The following is a 22381-nucleotide window of genomic DNA, read 5'->3' on the forward strand; positions in this document are numbered from 1 at the left end:
TACATACAAACGTGTATGTACATATACAGGGTGTCCGGTAATAGTCGCATCAACCGTCGTGTGCAGGTAGAGCTAGTTAAACCGAGTAGAAAAGTCCTCTACCATTTTGCGATATTCTCAATAATAAGAGAGAAATAAATTAAAGAAAATCAGCCAATTCGCGCGATGATAAGCGTGCGGCGAGAAGAGACAGCCCACTTGGGGGTCCAGAGTTAGCGCTACTCGTATGGAGTTACTGTCTTTTGTAAAGCGCTCCTCCCCGCTTCATCGCGCGCTTAGCAACCGTGTAACATTATACTGTTTCTTTTCGCCGCATGCTTAGTAACGATATAAAACTGGGCTGTCTCTTCTCGCCGTCGTCACGCGAATTGGCCGATCTTTATTAATTAATATCTCTCTTATTATTGAGAATATCGCAAAATGGTAGAGGACTTTTCTACTCGGTTTAACTAGCTCTACCTGCACACGACGGTTGATGCGACTATTACCGGACACCCTGTATATAAATGTGTATATATTATATAAATAATGAAATATATGTTTTAAATATATGTAGTATATGTATGTTTATATTAGTATACATAAACATTGATTTATCAAAATTTAGTATTTATATATCATTAGATAATATCAATGATAGTTAAATGTCTAACTGTTCAGTTAATTATAACGACAAAGAGATGTAAAACAAGATAATTCATATGTAAGACTAAATTAATGACAATTATCTCACAGATACTTCTGTAATACTTTAAAAGAAACAACGATTTCTTCTTTACTTATTCAGAAAATTCATAAGTTTAATACGAAGCAAATATAAATTTGTACTAACCCAACAGATTGATTCATTTCATCGATCTCTAAATTTTTTTACAGAAGTTAATCATAAATATAATGCATTCTAAAACAAAAGATTGACTCCAAAGAAAAAAAAATAGTTTCAATAATTACAACATTAACCAATAATTACAGATCTATTATCTATTAGTAGCCGTTTCACAGAACATGTTTGATTAGTCAATCTCTGAACTTAATTTGTATTCGATCGTCTAGGAATTGGACTCGTTGAATTCGTTGAAAGCGCCGACAAAAAGGATTTCTCGTTTAATTTGTTCATAAATAAGCCAGATGAAAGGGTAATTGCAATTCCTCTCGACAATATTGATGCTCGGAGAGGACTGCCCGGTGTAAATCAAGGTGATCGCACTCCCAACGATGTTCTCTTCCGTGACTTCGACATGAGCGCGATGCACGACATTTCCGAAGTGCACACTGGCTTCGCAATGCGAGAAGCAATAGTCCACATCAATCGCTTCGGGCATCAACAATTGTTCGGCGCCTAGTGCTTTGATCAGCTCATGGATTTTTAGATTTTTATTCACCTTGAAGACCGGTAAAAATGAGACGTCTCTATCATCTTTTGATGTCGTATGACCATCTAACAGATCTCGAAATTTGCGGATTCCCTCGTCGGTCGACAATTGATTCATCATAGCGCACATGTCAGTATTGGTGGCGTTTTTATTGATTACCCACTCGTCTGAGATTAATGAAGCAGGTAACAACACGAACATCGACGTGAAGTTCTTGTAAGGAAACTCGCTTACATGCATGCTTAATTCGCGACAGAAAACTAAAAGATAAAAAAAACGTGAGAATTTAAAAAACAACGCAAAATTGTCGAGATACATCGATAAATCAATGAAATCTAAAATACATTCGATTTTTGTCTGTAACGTAACATAACAAGCATTTTTGAGAATGCATATAATATTTTACATTTTCAGGAATTAAAAACCATTTACGTATTTTGATCTTAAGGCTCCTGGTACATTGTCGACCATATCGGAATCGTGACGTCAGAGGCGAGAAAATACACGCTAAAATTTTTTAGATGCCATTTCTAAATAAAAACATATTTGCATAAAATAACACTTAAGATCTCTTTAATACACTTCTAAAAAACGCCGAAAACTATCCTATTCCCTTTATAATCAATCAACAGCTGTAAAATGTAATATTATGAGGCCCAGTCCGTCTAGTCTTTGCACATGCGCAGTCATTCCGCATGTCAAATTCTGATATCTCGATCATTTTACGGTTGTTGATTGACTATCAAGGGAAAAGAATAGTTTTCGGCGTTTTTTAGAAGTGTATTAAAGAGATCTTACGTGTTATTTTATGCAAATATGTTTTTATTTAGAAATGGCATCTAAGAAATTTCAACGTGTTATTTCTCGCCTCTGACGTCACGATTCCAATATGGCCGCGGTGAGCACCCAGGAGCCTTAAGTTAAAAACGTATAATTGAAATGAGTGGTAAAGCGGTAAAAATGAAAATCTTTTCCTTAATAATTTCAAACATTTAAAAACAATTTTTATTATACTAAAATTTAACTTTTCTGTTAATGCATAATTTCCCTTTTTGCACATTTGCATTAACGTATGAGTACATCCGGGTACAAACTGTATGTCGTCGACACATTACAAAGCGATTATGCAATTATTAATAAAAGCTGCTCAACATCGAAAACTATTTCTTGTTATACATTAGAAGCTTTCCGGATACAAAAATCTATTATTGTTTTTGGAGATGGAAAGTTTCATTTATTTGTTTACATTTTTAACACTTAATATAGCTTTGGGTACCCGGCTATCCGTTTATAGACCAAACAGATAAAGCGATTTGTTTTTACAAAATAAAATATGTCTACAAAATATGTTTCGTTTACCATTAATTTTAAAAAAATTGATAAAAGGATTTATGTAAAAATATGTGAAATAAAATAATATGGCATGCTCACAGCTTCTATGCATTTGTTTGTCAAAACTAGACGACACTCTTGGTGCGTCAGAAAGATAAGTACTTGAATCTTGAAATTTTTGATTATTGAAATTATGTACGACCATCAAAACAATATCCATATTTCTTCGTATGATGCTTAATTTTGCATGATCAGGACGCTCTACTATAAATTTTATTATTTCATTGATACGATTTATCGTCGCGATAATATTGTCGTAGAGATTTGAGAATCTAAATCCGAACCCACAGTTAAAAATTTTTTTCATTCTCAAGAAGGAAGTTTCGGAAAACTTTTTGTTTGTAATAAAACACATTGTATGCTTCTCGGCGGGACAATCATCCTAGAATCAAAAACATCAAAAAAAATTTTGCTAGATTTCAGTTCATTTCTAAATAAAATACTTCTATTTATTTTTGTAAATAGTTTCATTTACCACTTTTATATTATTTTAATGTATCTAAATCTTTATATTAATCACGCCAAGTTTCTTTATTCAAATTAAATCTACATATACAAAAAAGTCAAAACATAACTTGAAGTTATATATCCTATCTTTTTGTTCCCACTATTACAACATATTTAATTTTTTATAGTGGCAAAATTTCAATTTGATAAATACCTCTCCATGTAATTTTATATAACGTAACATACGAATTTTGACTCTTCTACAATTATTATTTCGATCACACACACACACACACACACACACACACACACACACACTTAATGCAAAGATGCGTCAGAATTATTTATCGTAAATATGGTATCACCGAGGTATGTATGGAAGTACTTATGAAAATTAATCTCATCTAATAAATCATGTTTGTAGAATGTATTTAAATAAAGAATATCTTTTAAGCGCTCTTCAATGGCACCACTTGACATAAAGTAAACCATCCAAAGTCCATCATATATGTTGTACGGACTGAAGATAAAATTTTCCTTTAGCGTAATCTTTATATAGTTACGCAGACATTTGATCGAGAACTTGAAAATCGCCTCCGACTTTATTTTCTCTGGCAGATAAAAAATGATAATATGAAAAAATCAAGCAAAATTAACAAAAGAGACATATTCAAAACAGAAAGTCAGAAAAATTTACAACTAAAATTAATAAACTAATTGAAAGAATTAACAATAATTATAATTAAAAATATGTTAAATACAAAATAAAATAAATTAAAATTTTTGCGACACTTATTTTGCATGTGTATAGAAAAATTTTTATTATTTTTTAAATTTAATTTTAAATTCGAAATACAACATAATCAAAAGTATAATTACAATGATAATTGAAATAGGAATTGAGAAATAGATTCGTAAATATATTCTTACATATATTTACTAATATATCTACATTTAAACTTTTTTAAATATGTAACGAACTTAAAATGTTGATTATATTTCCAGTAAGTAAAATAAACGTAAAATTCGAAATCGGTCGATTATTATTGATGAAATTTAAGAGTAACATTTAATACTTAACAATTAGAAGAAATTATATTCTGTAATAATTCTATATATCTAAACATCTGATTTATTCAAGTATGTATATGGTCAGTAGTCTATGAAGTGAAAACTGTACCTTAAAATTGAACATATTTCGTGTATACCTAGATGGCGTAACGATTCGCCAAAATATTGTTAATACAGCGGCAAACTTCGAAATTATGTACGCTTTATTTGAATCTACATAATCACGAGACTTACTATGCAATGGTCATTATTACATCGTAATATACAAAATTACGTAAGAACAGTATGTTAAATAATAATGTAACACAAAGGAAATATTAGCACTGTGTATCTCAATTATCTGTTTGTGAAATCGGAGACAAAATTGTTTGATTTTGTAAAAGATCTTTCAACTCACCAAATTCTTCCTGTTGATTTTCCTGCTCCATTTTTGGCTATACAGTATTATAGCAAAATCGTGGCAAATTTCTCTCGTTTATTTGAGCCTCGATATTGTGTAGCCGCTGCTTTTGTATATTTATATTATGTGGCGCACGCGTATATTGTCGCCGAATTTTTGTGTGCGACAAGTTAAATCGCACGTGACTTTAGTTTTTTTTATATATTTTCGTCGTCTAAGATTTTGATCTGTACAAATCTAGAACCATCTAGAACTTTGACTTGGTGTCTATCCTACATAAGTATTATGACAGAACAGTTTGATAACTGAAATTGTCAACGTTAAGAGAAAACTGCGGAAATGATTACTATCTTCTTTTTTTGTTTCCTTATTTATGATTGATTAAACATTTTGTTGAGCAGTCTTTTTATAATCGCTGAAAAATTCAAAACTTTGTCTTATCGTTTATAAGACGTCTAGATTTAATTAGGATTTAATATTGTTCTTATAATAATTATTTTTAAATAGTAATAAAACATTAATATTTTTTAATAATAATTTTCAATAATTATATTATTGATAACTCGCAATGAAGAAATTATATACTGAATTAATTTTATAATAAACAGAAATGTAACAAAGTAATATGTGTCCATGGTTGAGGAAAAAAAATTCGATCCTAAATTGAGTATCATCGCGTTAATTATAAGGAGCAATTTGTAAAAAAAGCTGACATTATTAACAAAATAAATTAATATTATTACGGTAATGTTAATGTGTGTGTCGAGTGTAATTTATGCGTAGTTGAGCTAAATGTGAAATATTTTTGTTTTTCTTGTATATCCTGACCTGATATTATTTTCTACAATTCTCAAATCTAAAATCGTTCTCTCGCTTGATTCTTCATTCTGTACTGAATACAACAATTCTATCAGATTCGTATAATTATTATGCACATATACACAAATACAAACACATTCATATACACATAAACGAAACATATCATTGAATTTTAATGCCAAAGAATTTTAATTTATTTATAATTATATAAATATATGTCATCTCGTACATCGTGATACAATTATGAAAATATGAAAAATAGAGAGACACCTATATTCGTACGCTATATATATAGCGTTTAAACTCTTTCAAATGAAAGAGGAGTCAAATATCAATCGATTCTGTTATTGCTGGATCATAAATAGGAAGGTTGTAAATATAATATAATATGAAAAAAAATTAAGTATAATGCTATAGCAATATTATAGCAAAATTGAGCAGATGAGTTAAGCAGATTGCACGGTTACACATATTTGAGAGAGAATAACTAAATATATTTATCTCTTTCCTATTACATTATAATAGCACAAGTAACATTTTAATTTTGTAAGCATTATTTAAATATATTGTAATATATATATATATATATATATATATATATATATATATAATGTTGAATTTCGATTACAATCTATTTCTTCGCTTCCAAATATTTCTTCCATGGAATCCGAATAAATAATTTAATGATATTAATGACAAGAATATTATACATACATACAAACATACATATGTACATGTGTGTGTGTGTGTATATATACATACATATGTACATATGTATGTACATGTTAGTATACATAAACACTGGTTTATCGAAATTTAGTATTTATATATTATATCATTATATAGATAATATTAACGCTTCACAGTTGAAAAATTTTTGTCAAATTTAACAAATATCACATGTACCAAACGGTCTACAGAAATTTTTGTGTTAATTTAACATAATACGGATATGTTAAATGATTATACAAATATTGTGTTAATATTTTAACACAAAATAAATGCAAACTTTAAGTAAGCTTAAAATAAATTTTGTGTAAAATTAACATAGTTTTAATGTAAAAATTAAAAAAAAAATGGTAATTTAACATTTTATCATTTCCACTTATATTATAAAATAAAATTAACATTTCTTTTCTGTAAATTTTAACAGATAAATATTGTCACTATTAATACGAAACATATTTATTGTGTAAAATAAAAAATAGATGCACATTGTGTTATTTTTACACTTTTTTTCAGTTATTTTAACAATTTAACATTTGAGTTCAATTAACACAACAACAATAAGTTAAATTAACATATGAATGTGTTAAATATTTAACACAAAAATTTTAACGGGGACCGTTTTTAACAAGAGAACACAAATTTTCCAAATGTGTTTCTAATGCTAGTTATATGTTTAACTGTTCAGTTAATTAAAACGACAAAAAAACAGAGATCTTATTTATTATTCTACAAATAAATTTTTAACAAAAACTGAGTTTTTTTATGATTTTGAAAGAATCTAATAATTATTATCTCATTTGCAAACGTGTGTATTACATAATAATATTGTTGTACAAAATTGAAATTTTTATTATGCATGCGATGACCTAATGTTAAAAAAAGAATTCATAAATTCTAAGAAGAATATTTAAACGGTAAAGGACAACGATTATTTAAGAGATTAATTTAATGGCATTTTAATAAAAGATTAAATAAATGTTAAATAATTCATATTATGCACAAATCACATTATCGTTATAAAGGTTACATTTTGAAAATTGTGCGGAAAAAATGACTTACTTATATATGTACACAGATATACTTACATTGCTAAAATTACAATTTTATTAAACAAAAGAAAAGATAAAATAGGGTGACAGACGTTTTTTATTCAAATGTAAAAGTAAACTAAAATAAAGACAATCTTATTAATTAAGGTCATTTAAAGACCGAAAAGTCGTAGGGTTTCGAAGCTCTGGGTCTGTAGGAATTTTCACGTAAGAAGGACTATGAGAATATAACATCCATTACAAAGAAAAAAAAACCTTTTCTATTCAGAACAAAACGGAAAATAACGGTCAAATTATACGATATTACAATAATATACTTTACTGGAAATACTGTACAATTTTAAAAATACTATAACGAAAATGATATGTATAATGTTGACTTTTCGAAGAAATTGACGTTACGTTACTTGGTTTCGAGGCAGTGACGACGCCTCTCATTTATTAAAAATCACAACAAAATCTTCACAGAAGAAAAAAACACGCCAAGTATATAAAAGAATTCATTGTATGCCTATGTCTTTGTAAAAACTTTCCCAAGTTTAAAAATAAAATTTAAAAATATATTAAGAAATGTGCAGCTCAAAAATAAATATAAAACAAAGCTTAGCCAAGTATAAATGTATTAATTTATTATCTGATATAAAATTTATCAAAAGAATATTACTTTTATATTTTTAAGAATGATTATCTGCATAATTAAAACGGCGTTTAGACATTGAAAGAATTAAAGTGACAAAAACTCGGGCATGCCCGGTTCGGAGCATTAAAATGATATAAATTTTCTAATAAGATTGCTTGAAAACTAATTTATAAAATTAATTTGTAGAGTAACAAGGAAGATTTTTTGTGTTTAAAAATGTTTCATATTAAACGATATTGCTTCTTTTAATTCTTTTTTTCTCTTATGTTTTTATATTTCAAACTTTATTTGATAGGACTGTTTTTTAAAAATAATTCTTAAATAAAATATAATTTTTAAATAAAATATATTCTTAAAATAAATATTAGAATTGTAATTAATTTGTTGATATTTTAAATTTTTTTGCTGCATTATGCTAAGATCATGTATTTTTAATTAATTTTATTCAAGATAAATATATATATATACTACACAATTATTATATTATTATAAAATCCTAATAAAAATAACAAGTAAGGCCCTGTGTACAATAGAGAAATAAATATTAAATATTAAAAATAGGAATTATTTTAAAATAATAAAATAAAAAAAACTCTGATATAAAAATACAAATTCAGGTATAAAAGGCTAATAATGGCTAATAAACTAGTAAGAGCCCTTTATACTCGTATTTGTATTTGTATATCAAATTTTTTTCGATTTCATTTTATTATTTTAAAATAATTCCTATTCCTAATATTTAATATTTATTTCTCTAATGTGCGCAGGGCCTAATCGAAGAGAAAATTTATTCGATTAATAATTAATCAATTTCAGCGATTAATTTATTAACCGCAACCGTATTAACCGATAAATCGATTAGTCGAATATTAAACGTTTTTTTCGGTTACAACCAGTTAACCGATTTTAAAATAATCGATACAATCACGAGCCCTATTACATAAGCAAAGTGTCATTAGATTTTCGATTAAGGATTTATTTGTGGAAATATCTTGATAAGACGATCGTATGACAGATAAATATCTGAAGCGACGCCTTCGTTCTCCCACTACCGTTCAAAAATTAGACGGCCGAGCCGCTGATCACAAGGGCAACGTTATGCCTGAGGAGTGTCTCTACAAAAATTGAATGACGATTTAGCGGAAGTTACAATATCAGCATACTTTTTTTGTAGGGACACTCCGGAGGCATAGCTCGAGTGACCGCCGGCTCGGCCGTCGAGCCTCGAACGGTAGTGGGGGACCGAAGGTGTCGCTTCAGATAACGGTCCGAAAAGGGCAACTAATTCCGAGCACTTTACACAAAAGACAGTGCTCGTTCGCAGACGCATCACAGTGCCAATAGAGTAAATTTTGTGCGCTCTCATTGTCAGTTGTATACATGTAAGTATATAAATGAAATTAGTGATACGAAATCAGAGTAAATAACGTCCCAGTGAGCATTACTGAGAGGAAGAGCTCTTTAAGAGAACTTTTTTCTCAAAAATGATATTAGTAAGTTATCTTTTTGTAAGATATCTTTCAGAAGAGCTCTTTAAGAGAACTTTTGAAGACCTTATTAATTTCTCTTAAAAATGATATCAGTAATTACAATTATTAATTGGCTCGATAATTAGAAATTAAAAGGTAATAAATATTAGGCCTTTTCTCGAGCAGGAAATAAATAAAGTGACGATGTTGATATGTAGTATTGAAACTACTTGGTATTACTGCCAAATCTTATATGGAATAATCTCATACTTGAGATTTTTATTCCATACATCCCCTCTAACCCCCCTAAAGAATTAGATGCGAGAGAAAAATGTAGATCCGAAAGTCGCTGAATCGGGACTCGAACCCGAGACCTTTCGCTTGCCGGGCGACTGCTCTTCCAACTGAGCTATTCAGATCCTTTCGATTCTATATTTTTCTCTGCTTTTAAGTAAATACTTTAAATATTACTATAACAACGCATTATGGCCTGCGTATAATTATTACAATTATTAATTGGCTCGATAATTAGAAATTAAAAGGTAATAAATATTAGGCCTTTTCTCGAGCAGGAAATAAATAAAGTGACGATGTTGATATGTAGTATTGAAACTACTTGGTATACTGCCAAATCTTATATGGAATAATCTCATACTTGAGATTTTTATTCCATACATCCCCTCTAACCCCCCTAAAGAATTAGATACTGATATCAGTAAGTTATCTTTTTGTAAGATATCTTTCAGAAGAGCTCTTTATGTTGTCTATTCATAGATGTCTGTAGAGTCTCTAGCAAGCGTGCTATTTTACGAACGCCGCACATGGGCAAGCCACATATATACGTGTGTGAAATGCGTGCTCTGAGTTGAATTTCAAGGAGATAGCATTTACGTTCTTCGATATTAACGTTTAATCTTTCTTTCTTAAATTATAAATATTATTAAATATGTATTTGAGCATAAAATAGAGATTATATATTTTCATATATATTTTTGTTATTTGTTCTATGTTGCCTCTATATCCAACCAAAGAAGTTGGGTTATGTCTGCAAAAAGCACGTTGCTATCATAAAGTTTTTTTTATTCAAAGTCTATGGGCATTTTGAAACCTGTTTTAATTTTAATAAAATGTTATAAAAGAAGTGTATACTAAGAGTTATATTTTTTTAATATAAAAAAAAAAATATCTAAAAATATAATACTACAAATAGCAATTCTTAACGGTAACCTTTTTTTGATATTTAAAAGAAGTCAGATTGTGGAATTCTTTTAGATGTCGTTTATGTGATGTCTTTCTTTCCTCTAAAATCGACGCATTGGAGGACTTATTGATATCATAATGTTATCATTTTGATGGAGTTATCGGAAGTCCGACTCTTAAATTTGAGTACTTTATGAATTTCTTTTGATAACATATTGCTCACTGGGGTGCGTTGCGAGATTTTTTGATTGTGAATTTTTTCCAATGGCTGCGCTAACAGCACTCCTTGCCCTTTGAAGTGATTATTGCTATTCTTATGGGATATGACGATATCACACACACAGTATTGAGGATGTCGTAAGTTTTACTTCCACGTGTAAATGTTTCAGCATATAATGGCGAGCAAATTTTGAGAAAAGGAATATTACAAGTGGTACTTTTTTATTTAAAAAATTAACTTTTTATGTGTGTATGTAGTCATTTTCTATTTATAAACATTTTTATAAATTATTTTAAATACAAAATTAATTAGCAATTTTGAGCCTGGCGTAGACGGTCGAACGCAAAAATAAAAAACAAAAAGAAAATTAAAATTCTTACTTAACTTATATTAGATAATGTGTACAGACTAAATTACATAGCGGACGTTTCGGACCCATTTTTGGGCCATCTTCAGCGCAAATGACATAATTCGTAGAAAATTATAACATAAAAAATAAAAGAAAAAACGATTATTGTAAAGTTACATATCGAGATACTTTCTTTCATCGACTTGTCCGAGAAAAGCTTTCCGTTCTTAAGTTAAATTAAGATCATCCATAATGGGTCTCTAGCCACATTGTTCCAAGGTTCATGAGCCAAGAAACGACTAGACAGAATGCGTGATACCCCTCTGATAAAAAAAATCGATAGAAAACAATAGGAACCGATACGATAGAAAATCTTATCGTTTCTTATCGTATCTTATTGTTTTACTTTTTAGATTTCGAAAGAAATGTTATCGTTTTTTATCGTTTTCTTTCATTCTCTGTTAAAAGCGGATTTAGTCGTTAGAATACGATAAAATTCTTATTGTGATATATTGTTTTTTATTGTTTTATTGGAATTTATCAAGAAAAAATGATTGAAAATCTATTCGTAATCAATTGTATATTTACAATAAAAAAAGTTTTAAGTTTTTTAACGTACAATTACGAAAAAACCTATAATTTTTAATCATGCATCAACCACAAACAATTGAAAACGTATTTTATAAATGTATTATCGTAAAGTTACAACAGAAAACATCCCTGATAAAATATCGATAGAAAACAATAGGAACCGATATGATTTGCAAAAACAGTACATTGCAATTACATTGCAGTAATATTACAATCTTGCAAGTTGCATTGTAATACTGTAGGGACATTATAGAAACATATAACTGTAATATTTTATGAAAAATCTTACAGCAACATTCCAAAAATATTATAAAAAGATAGTATTCAGTCAAATCGTTAGTTCCTTCATTTACCGCTATGCGACGCGCGATTCACTATCTATCTCGTACTTAAGTTTTAGTCAGGAGAATTATATAAAGTTGATGAAATTAGCTCTAAGACTAAAGATACAATTATCTCTTAACTTTAAAATGTCGAGTAAATGCTAGATTTAACGTTTGATGTTATAACATCAATAATGTTTTATAACATCAGCATAAATTATAATTTACTTAATTTAAAGTTAATAATTATAGAAATATATATATTTTACTACATTAAATTACTATAAGTAAACATAATGATGAAAGCGCGTAATATATCGAAATAAAAAGTTTTATTTAATATTATTTTTAATATATTGCACCGTAATAATACCATGGTATTCATTGTAATTTTTTTAAAAGCGGAAATTTTACTGTTGCCACATTCTTGCAGTAATATTACAGGAATATTTCACAACTCACATGCGATATTATAATGTTAGATCTATGCAATATGTTTCTACAATCATTCAATGCTGTATGGGTTAGCGAAAAGAAATAATAAGAAACGATAACATATTAATAGGATACTTACGAAAGGAAACGCTAGAAAATCAATCGTACATTTACGATATTCTTTCGTTAACTTTCGATTCATAACTACGATTAAAATCGAGATAATCGTTTTCTGTTGTTTTCTATCAATTTTTTTATCAGGGACGTCCATCATATTCATTAGTGTCCGATTTTAAAATTCATCGAACAAGCAATCCAATTAAACGCAGTTTGTTAAATGTATGATTAATGTATATAATTCGGTATGATAAAACGGTCGCAAGAAAGAAATATTAAATAATTCCAAATTGTTTTAACAAAGATCGTCCGTTAACTCAGTCAGTCAGTCGGAATTAAAACGTAAATTTATTAATTTAAATTAATTACGAAAGATTCTTATGGTTTATTACGCAATTTGTTTGTAATTATTCTTAATTTATTCAGAACATTTTAGTACTTTCTTTGGACCATCCTCAGCTTATTGTATAAATAGTGAATGTTGTTTTTTATACATCATACCGAACACTTGTATTATTAAACGATAAGCTAAAGATGATCCAAAGAAAGGACAGAAACGTTCTGAATAAATAAAGAATAATTACACACAAAATATTTGCGTATTAAAATGCCGACGCATCGGCTCTTATTAGTTCATTTCCTTGAATCTTTTTATATATCTTTTCATATTTTATACATTTTTTTATATTCTAGTTATTTACACATTATCATAAAATCATGATACAACCAGCGCATACGATTCATTTGATAATAACAAAAATATTACAACACTTTTAATGAACGAGTTTGCCAAAGAACTAAAAAATATATCCGGAAAATGTATGGATGTTGGTTGTGGACCCGGAGATATAACAAAGAATATTCTTCTTCCAGCGCTTGATCCAAAAGCAACAATAATTGGTAAAAAATTAATAAAATAATAAAAAAATAATAAATCAGATTATTATAACATCTCGCGCGCGCGCGCACAAACACACACACATACATTGTGATAATAATTAATATTAATTAATATAACAATAATTATATATTATAAAGGTACATTATGGAGAATATAATCGAATACGCGAACAATACGTGTGGTGACAAGGAATGACTCAAATTCGAAGTGTTCGATATTCAAACGAAAAAATTGCCCAAGAAATATATTTCGAAATTCGATCACATATTCTCATTTTATGCTTTGCAATGGTGCCATGACATTCGGTAAGTAAAATTATTAAATAAATGTAAATTAAAATTTTTTTTTGTAGGAAAGAACTTTTGCATATAATTTTACTAATATATTTTTACATAACTATATTTCAAAAATTAATACTAATAGATATATATTTTCAAAATTACAATAATTAACATTCATCTTCATTGTTTAACAGCCAAACGTTTGAGAATATTTATCGTATGCTTCGACCTGGTAAAACTAAGCTGATATTAAGTATAGCACGTAGCACAGCTATCTTTGAGGCCTTAGAAATTTTGGCGCAAGATATGCGATATGCATCGTATATGGGGGTGAATATTATTACATTGAAATATGATGTAAAATTATATTGTAGCATAATTTCTGATTGTAGAAATATCTTTAGCAATATTTTAAAATCCGCCGAATGTACATACACTTATAAATGACTGACATATAAAATAGATTTAGTTGCTTTACATTCTTGTATTATTTAACATTCAATTTTGGATACACTTTTTTGTTTTACTTACTGATCGGTCTGCGAAGATATCAATATCAAATATATAACAGACGGCATTATTTATAAAATCACTTTCTTTATATATAAATATTTAAATATTACATGTGCGTGTGTATTGCTTCTATTGCAATGTTTTAACTGTAGACTGTCAATTATCTTTATACAGGGCAAAAAAAAGTATGTTGGAGCATTTCATTATTCGGCCCGACCTCGCGAAGAGCTAATAGAAATACTTGAAGATATCGGATTTCAAGTTCATCATTGCAGTCATCGGGAGATAACACTTATAAGAATACAGAAAAGTTTCTACGTAAGTATTTTCCTTGACATGCATGCAAAAATTAAATTCCAGAATATGTGATTAATATAATTTTTTAAATATTATTTCTTCTTATTTATTTGATTTGTAATTGTAAATTAATCATATTTTTTTAAATTCTCAATAGCCATAATTACTTCACAATATACTTTTACATTTTTGGACAATATGTCGTTTAATCTAAGAGAGGAGTTCATGAATGAGTTTGCACGTAGATATACGGAAATAAAAGTTAAAGAATACAGAGATAGTCAAGGTAATTCTAAGCTGCATAATGGAAAAGAAGAGACGGATATTCTTACTTTATATTCTGTACTAATAGTTTATGCACAAAAAAATGTTTCTTAGTTGTACAGATATCTCTCCATGATTTACGGCAAAAATGGATATAATTTTTTTCTTTCCTATTTTTTTCTTTTAACCCCCTTTTTACAAAACGATTGTATTGATAATATTTACTTGTATTTTTTTATAGACTAATCTAAAATAATAATATTAACAAATTTATTTTACAAGTATATTGAAGTATGTATTGAAGTAAGTATATTGTGTGTGTGAACTAAATATTTTATATTTTATTTATATTACATAAGGTACAAAATATTATATATAGGATATATAATATAGTATAAAATACTTAATACAGTTTTCTTTTTAAAATTGATGGAATGTATCGAAAATAAAAGAAAAAATATTTTTTATAGATTGACAGATTCCATAAACAATGTATATACTTTATAAATTTGTAAATATTATTTTTACTCTCCAACATGGTTACAATTCTAAATAACACCATGTATGTTTTATTGCATATAAACAATGTATATTGTTTTGACCATTTTCTATTGCGTTTTTATATTTAATAATTATCTATGATACATGTTTGTACTTGATCTTAGAACTGATAATAAATAGTAATTGAATGATAATTAAACATAATTATTAGAACAAATAAATGATTATATTTTTATACTTTGACTTCTATATTTTATTTCTATATCATATTTCAATATCTCATTTAATATTTATTACTTAAAAATAAAATTGATTATCCTAGTGTATCCTGTTGATGCCATTTCGATTAAAATTACAAAATAATATTTTAACCGTAATCTTGAAGAAAATTTGCATATATTTAAAAACAATTTTACTTCCATTATATCGGCAAGAAAACAATTAGAAAAATCTGGAATTTCTTCATGTAATTCTCTCAATATAATATTTAGTCAGAAGTACGAGAAAGTGAGCAGCCTCACATTCTGGATAAAATAAGAAATTAAAATAGCTACAATATTAACAAAAATAATGGCTTGCAAATTTTAATTAACATTTCTGAAAATAAACAGCCAGTTGATGTGTCACTATGAAATCACAACAATTTTGGTACTTTTAAAGTACGCATCCATTGTCTTGTCTAAGGTAGAATGCACTTTTTCACGATATAAAATGATATTAACAGACAGATGACAAAATTTAAAATTTAATAATTTAAGTTGATATTTTGTCACTCTCTCATTGTTACAAATCTAACAAATAATTTATATATTTATATGTATTGTTTATATATACATACGTCTGTTGACGGTACTGCTTCTCACGGAGCTCGGCCGCTAGCATGCATGCTTGGAGCGAGGAAAACTGCACCGCGATCCGATTTTTGATTGTTGATACTACTGAACATAATTAAGAAACTAGTGTATAAGTAAAGTTTCTTCAATAACGTGTATAGAGTGATCTAATTTTGGTTGTATATAAGTATAATAAATTACAACAAAATCTTCACAGAAAAAAAATATGCCAAGTATATAAAAAAATTCGACATTGTATAGCAAATATGGTTTTGTAAAAATTTTTCTAAGATTGAAAATAAAATTTAAAAATATATTATTTAAAAATGCAGCTCAAAAATAAATATAAAACAAAGCTCAGCCAAGTATAAATGTATTAATTTATTATCTGATATAAAATTTATCAAAAGAATATTACTTTTATATTTTTAAGAATGATTATCTTCATAATTAAAACGGTTTAGACCGGCATTGAAAGAATTAAAGTGACAAAAACTCGGGCGTGCCCGGTTCGGAGCATTAAAATGATATAAGTTTTCTAATAAGATTGCTTGAAAACTAATTTATAAAATTAATTTGTAGAGTAATAAGGAAGATTTTTTGTGTTTAAAAATGTTTCATATTAAATGATGTTGTTTTTTTTAATTCTTTTTTTCTCTTATGTGTTTTTATATTTCAAACTTTATTTGATAGGACTGTTTTTTAAAAATAATTCTTAAATAAAATATAATTTTTAAATAAAATATATTCTTAAAATAAATATTAGAATTTTAATTAATTTGTTGATATTTTAAATTTTTTTGCTGCACATTATGCTAAGATCATGTATTTTTAATTAATTTTATTCAAGATATATATGTATATATATATATACTGCACAATTATTATATTATTATAAAATCCTAATAAAAATAACAAGTAAGGCCCTGTGTACAATAGAGAAATAAATATTAAATATTAAAAATAGGAATTATTTTAAAATAATAAAATCAAAAAAACTCTGAAATAAAAATACAAATTCAGGTATAAAAGGCTAATAATGGCTAATAAACTAGTAAGAGCCCTTTATACTCGTATTTGTATTTGTATATCAAATTTTTTTCGATTTCATTTTATTATTTTAAAATAATTCCTATTCCTAATATTTAATATTTATTTCTCTAATGTGCGCAGGGCCTAATCGAAGAGAAAATTTATTCGATTAATAATTAATCAGTTTCAGCGATTAATTGATTAACCGCAACCATATTAACCGATAAATCGATTTAGTCGAATATTAAATTAGATCGCTCTATACATGTTATTGAAAAAATTTTATTTATACACTAGTTCCTTAATTATGTTCAGTAGTATCAACAATCAAAGATCGGATCGCAGTGCAGTTTTCTTCGCTCCAAGCACGTATGTTACAATTACAATTTTGATAAATTGATATATTTTTGATTCACTGTATATTATCAAGGAATAGAGAAAACAAAGAGGCGACGTCAGAGCTAACATAAATAACCATTCCACATTAATTATAAATTCGTATTATTTTTTATATAATCAAAGATTGAGACAAATATTTAATTCTAATATTTTTCAGAATGACGCAGCTTAATTCGTAGAACATAATAATGTTACTCTATGTATACATAATTTTCACTGCTTTAAACCTTCCACAAAGTCCGATAACTTTGGAAGAAGTAGAAGTAAAAGAAAAAATTGATAATATACTGCAGAGGAAATATAAACGAAGAAGTTTAATTAGAAGACGAAAAAACTTTTGATTTTTACATATGAAATTCCAGAAGAGGAAAGAGTTGATCTATTAACACAGATGATGGTAATGTATATCTTCCGGAGAAAGTTATTTGTAGTTCTATTGATAAAACCAAATCAGATGATTATAAAAAATAAGCACAATGTGAACGATTTTATTTTAGGCGTAAGAAGAGGCAGAAAATATATTCGTGAACATTGCTTAATGATTTATTTCGACGCACTGTTTGATTCTGTTTTGTGCACACGGCATTTCGGACATCTATTTCTTTATGTACTTCCATCGAATATTATGTTGTATATTAACAGATCAGCGCAACTGAAGAAAAATAATGCAACAGCGTGGCTCCTATATCACGACGTTGTGATCTCACTTTCTCAAAAATTGAATCATGGAAACAATATTAATATATATGGATGGATTTAGCATTCGATGCTCTTCAATTTTTGTTTGAACAAAATTCATAAATTTCGTAAAATAATATTTTTGCCGTAGATCATGGAGAGATATCTGTACAACTATGAAACATTTTTTTGTGCATAAACTATTAGTACAGAATATAAAGAAGGAATATCCGTCTCTTCTTTTCCATTATGCAGCTTAGAATTACCTTGACTATCTCTGTATTCTTTAACTTTTATTTCCGTATATCTACGTGCAAACTCATTCCTGATCTCCTCTCTTAGATTATGCGACATATTGTCCAAAAATGTAAAAGTATATTGTGAAGTAATTATGGCTATTGAATTTAAAAAAATATGATTAATTTACAATTACAAATCAAATAAATAAGAAGTAATTATATTAATCACATATTCTGGAATTAAATTTTTGCATGCATGTCAAGGAAAATACTTACGTAGAAACTTTTCTGTATTCTCATAAGTGTTCATCTCCCGTTGACTGCAATGATGAACTTGAAATCCGATATCTTCAAGTATTTCTATTAGCTCTTCGCGAGGTCGGGCCGAATAATGAAATGCTCCAACATACTTTTTTTTGTCCTGTATAAAGATAATTGACAGTCTACAGTTAAAACATTGCAATAGAAGCAATACACACACACATATAATACTTAAATATTTATATATAAAGAAAGTGATTTTATAAATAATGCTGTCTGTTATATATTTGATATTGATATCTTCGCAGACCGATCAGTAAGTAAAACAAAAAAGTGTATCCAAAATTAAATGTTAAATAATACAAGAATGTAAAGCAACTAAATCTATTTTATATGTCAGTCATTTATAAGTGTATGTACACTCGGCAGATTTTAAAATATTGCTAATGATATTTTTACAATCAGAAATTATGTTACAATATAATTTTACATCATATTTCAATGTAATAATATTCACCCCCATATACGATGTATATCGCATATCTTGCGCCAAAATTTCTAAGGCCTCAAAGATAGCTGTGCTACGTGCTATATTAATATTAGCATAGTTTTACCAGGTCGAAGCATACGATAAATATTCTCATACGTTTGGCTGTTAAACAATGAAGATGAATGTTAATTATTGTAATTTTGAAAATATATATCTATTAGTATTAATTTTTGAAATATAGTTATGTAAAAATATATTAGTAAAATTATATGCAAAAGTTCTTTCCTACAAAAAAAAATTTTAATTTACATTTATTTAATAATTTTACTTACCGAATGTCATGGCACCATTGCAAAGCATAAAATGAGAATATGTGATCGAATTTCGAAATATATTTCTTGGGCAATTTTTTCGTTTGAATATCCAACACTTCGAATTTGAGTCGTTTCTTGTCACCACACGTATTGTTCGCGTATTCGATTATATTTTCCATAATATCTGTATCTTTATAATATATAATTGTTATATTAATTAATATTAATTATTATCACAATGTATGTGTGTGTATTTGTGCGCGCGTACGCGAGATGTTATAATAATCTGATTTATTATTTTATTATTTTTTTACCAATCATTGTTGCTTTTGGATCAAGCGCCGGAAGAAGAATATTCTTAATTTGTTATATCCCCGGCTCCACAACCAACATCCATACATTTTCCGGATATATTATTTAGCTCTTTGGCAAACTCGTTCATTAAAAGTGATGTAATGTTTTTGTTATTATCAAATGAATTGTATTGCGCTGGTTGTATCATGATTTTATGATAATGTGTAAATAACTAGAATATAAAAAAATATATAAAATATAAAAAGATATATAAAAAGATTGAAGGAAATGAACTAATAAGAGCCGATGTCGGCATTTTAATACGCAAATATTTTGTGTGTAATTATTCTATATTTATGCAGAACGTTTCTGTCTTTTCTTTCGATCATCTTCAGCTTATCGTTTAATAATACAAGTGTTCGGTATAATGTATGAAAAACAACATTCACTGTTTATACAATAAGCTAAGGATGGTCCAAAGAAAGTACTAAAATGTTCTGAATAAATTAAGAATAATTACACACAAATTGCGAAATAAACCATACTGTGAAACTCGAGATAATAAGTTCAAATAAATGGTCAAAAGAAGTAGAAAAAAAGTAGAAAAGAATCTTTACGAGTTACCTGAGTAAACTTGTCTCCGCCGCGATTCGGATGAAAATAATAAAGAACTTGTGAGAATGTGAAAGACATGTCTTAACCCATTTTTATATGATACTCGAGATAATCAATTCATTTTGCGCCGAGTTTAATATTATGCAAAAGAACTAGTAATAATTATTACGAGTTATTTGAATAAATTTGCCTACAAATTAATTGCGACTGGGTTAAACATGCACTTTTTTGTAAGAGAGATTACGAAAACGTGAAACATACTTCTAAACTTATTTGTATACATATCAAGCAACATTCCTGACAGGAAGAAATTGTAGATCTTCGTATAAATATATTCAATTTTTATTCAAACTGTCTACACTTTTATTTAACTCTTATTTCAGGTAGAGTACTCGCGCTCGCGTCGTATCCTTGAATGGTGTAGGATTACGGTCGTTCCGTGACGTTCGTATAGTTTAGAACGTCCGGTGGGTTGCGTATGTTATAATCTTAGCGACGGCGTTATACTTAATTCGGTTCTTAATTTGCGACTGCTCGAGCGCGTCTATTGTTCGGTTTTATAGCCGAATTTTGGAGTCTTTTGATCGGAGGGGGTGCCTGGTAACAGGCCCTCTTGGTCAAAGTCCCGGGTGCAAGCGAAGGAAATTCGAAGTCTCCTTCGCTTCGCTTGCATTTTTGCAATTTTAAGATTTCGCGGGTGACTCGCTGCGTATGCGGTTTTTCGTAGCCAGCGCGTTGACAAGCGGATGTAACATAAGTAGTTATAGCTATTAAGGGCTATAATAGACTGTTCCAGTAATATAATCGATAATATATCTTGATTTTAATAACTTTTCCCGTAAACCCTTGGTAAACAAATAATTGTTAGTTTCTGCTTCTATAAAAAATTCTAGAAACAGTTTCCAGTAAATAGTTTAGGTTCCTCGAAGGACCCAAAAATGACTTATTTTTAATATCCTTTTGTAGTATCCGGTAATAGGGACGGGGGTCACAGGGAGGAGATATAAAGGATTTAAAATTTAAATTGTATGTCCTTCGTTCCTCTTTGATATTCATTCAGTGAGTCTTTAATTAACAGAATCACTTTTATCTGGCTTCACAACTATAGCCATTACAAAAGAAATAAAGTAAAACGAAAAACTCAGAATGCCCATTGGGCTATATATTCAGGGTAGGTAAACTGTCCTTCGTTCACATACGTCTGACGAGCTAGGCAGTCCATCGCTAACTGCTGGTTCTGCTGCGCTCCCTGCTCCGAAAGTTCGGCAAGCCGCTATAATATAGATTCCTTACGCTATATGGAAGATCGATATAGGTTTTGATTCGCATAATACGCGCTTACACTTTTTTGATTGAATAATCACTAACCAAACGTCTAAAAATAACACTGACATTTCGACTGCTATTTAATTCAAGTTATGTATCTACCTTTCCCTCCTTTCTCAAATACATCCTCTTCCTCGTATGAAAACAAACAATCCTAATCAATCTTTGCTTTTAAGTGAGAGAATACTATTATTTAGAAAAAATTTTATTTCTAACTGTATACCGATAAAGTATTGTAAAATATTCTTTTTACTCCATATCATATTGAATTTTTTGTTATATTCTAATTATGATAGAGAAAATAAATTCTATATATTAATATTAAAGAATTGAAGGAAATGATCTAATAAGAGCTAGTGCGTCGGAATTAAAACGTATTATAAATTTATTAATTTAAATTAATTACGCAAAATTCTCATGGTTTATTATGCAATTTGTGTGTAATTATTCTTAATTTATTTAGAATATTTTAGTATTTTTTTGTACCATCCTCAGCTTATTGTATTAAAAGTTAAAAGT

The 22381-nt window shown here is 28.2% G+C and overlaps 1 protein-coding gene, 1 long non-coding RNA gene and 1 pseudogene across 2 annotated transcripts; 1 reads left to right on the forward strand and 2 right to left on the reverse strand.

Annotated features, from left to right (window-relative positions):
- Nucleotides 1–1049: 1049 nt before the first annotated feature.
- LOC145947614 (serpin B4-like) lies at nt 1050–4711 on the reverse strand. The gene is made up of 2 exons (XM_083057408.1): nt 4681–4711; nt 1050–1633 (listed from the first exon to the last, which is right to left on the reverse strand). The coding sequence occupies exons 1-2, from the start codon at nt 4709–4711 to the stop codon at nt 1050–1052; spliced, it is 615 nt and encodes a 204-aa protein (XP_082913534.1).
- A 9000-nt stretch (nt 4712–13711) lies between these two features.
- On the forward strand, nt 13712–14588 carry LOC145947607 (uncharacterized). Its single transcript, XR_014427200.1, has 3 exons — nt 13712–13830; nt 14001–14136; nt 14494–14588. It is a non-coding gene; the product is annotated as an uncharacterized LOC145947607 (long non-coding RNA).
- Nucleotides 14589–18497: 3909 nt separating this feature from the next.
- On the reverse strand, nt 18498–20587 carry LOC145947608 (juvenile hormone acid O-methyltransferase-like; annotated as a pseudogene).
- Between the last annotated feature and the right edge of the window lie 1794 nt (nt 20588–22381).

The sequence above is a fragment of the Prenolepis imparis genome, unplaced genomic scaffold (genome assembly GCF_030444845.1).
Source record: "Prenolepis imparis isolate NDT839.2.m4 unplaced genomic scaffold, iyPreImpa1.0 SCAF_106, whole genome shotgun sequence".
NCBI lineage: Eukaryota > Metazoa > Arthropoda > Insecta > Hymenoptera > Formicidae > Prenolepis > Prenolepis imparis.

Bases quoted from the DNA above. Each gene is read 5' to 3' on its own strand.
- LOC145947614 (XM_083057408.1), bottom strand. From the start codon at position 4,711: ATGGAGCAGGAAAATCAACAGGAAGAATTTG. The intron at 1,634-4,680 runs GTGAGTTGAAAG...TTTATCTTTTAG, and splicing joins AAATCAACAGGAAGAATTTG to TTTTCTGTCGCGAATTAAGC.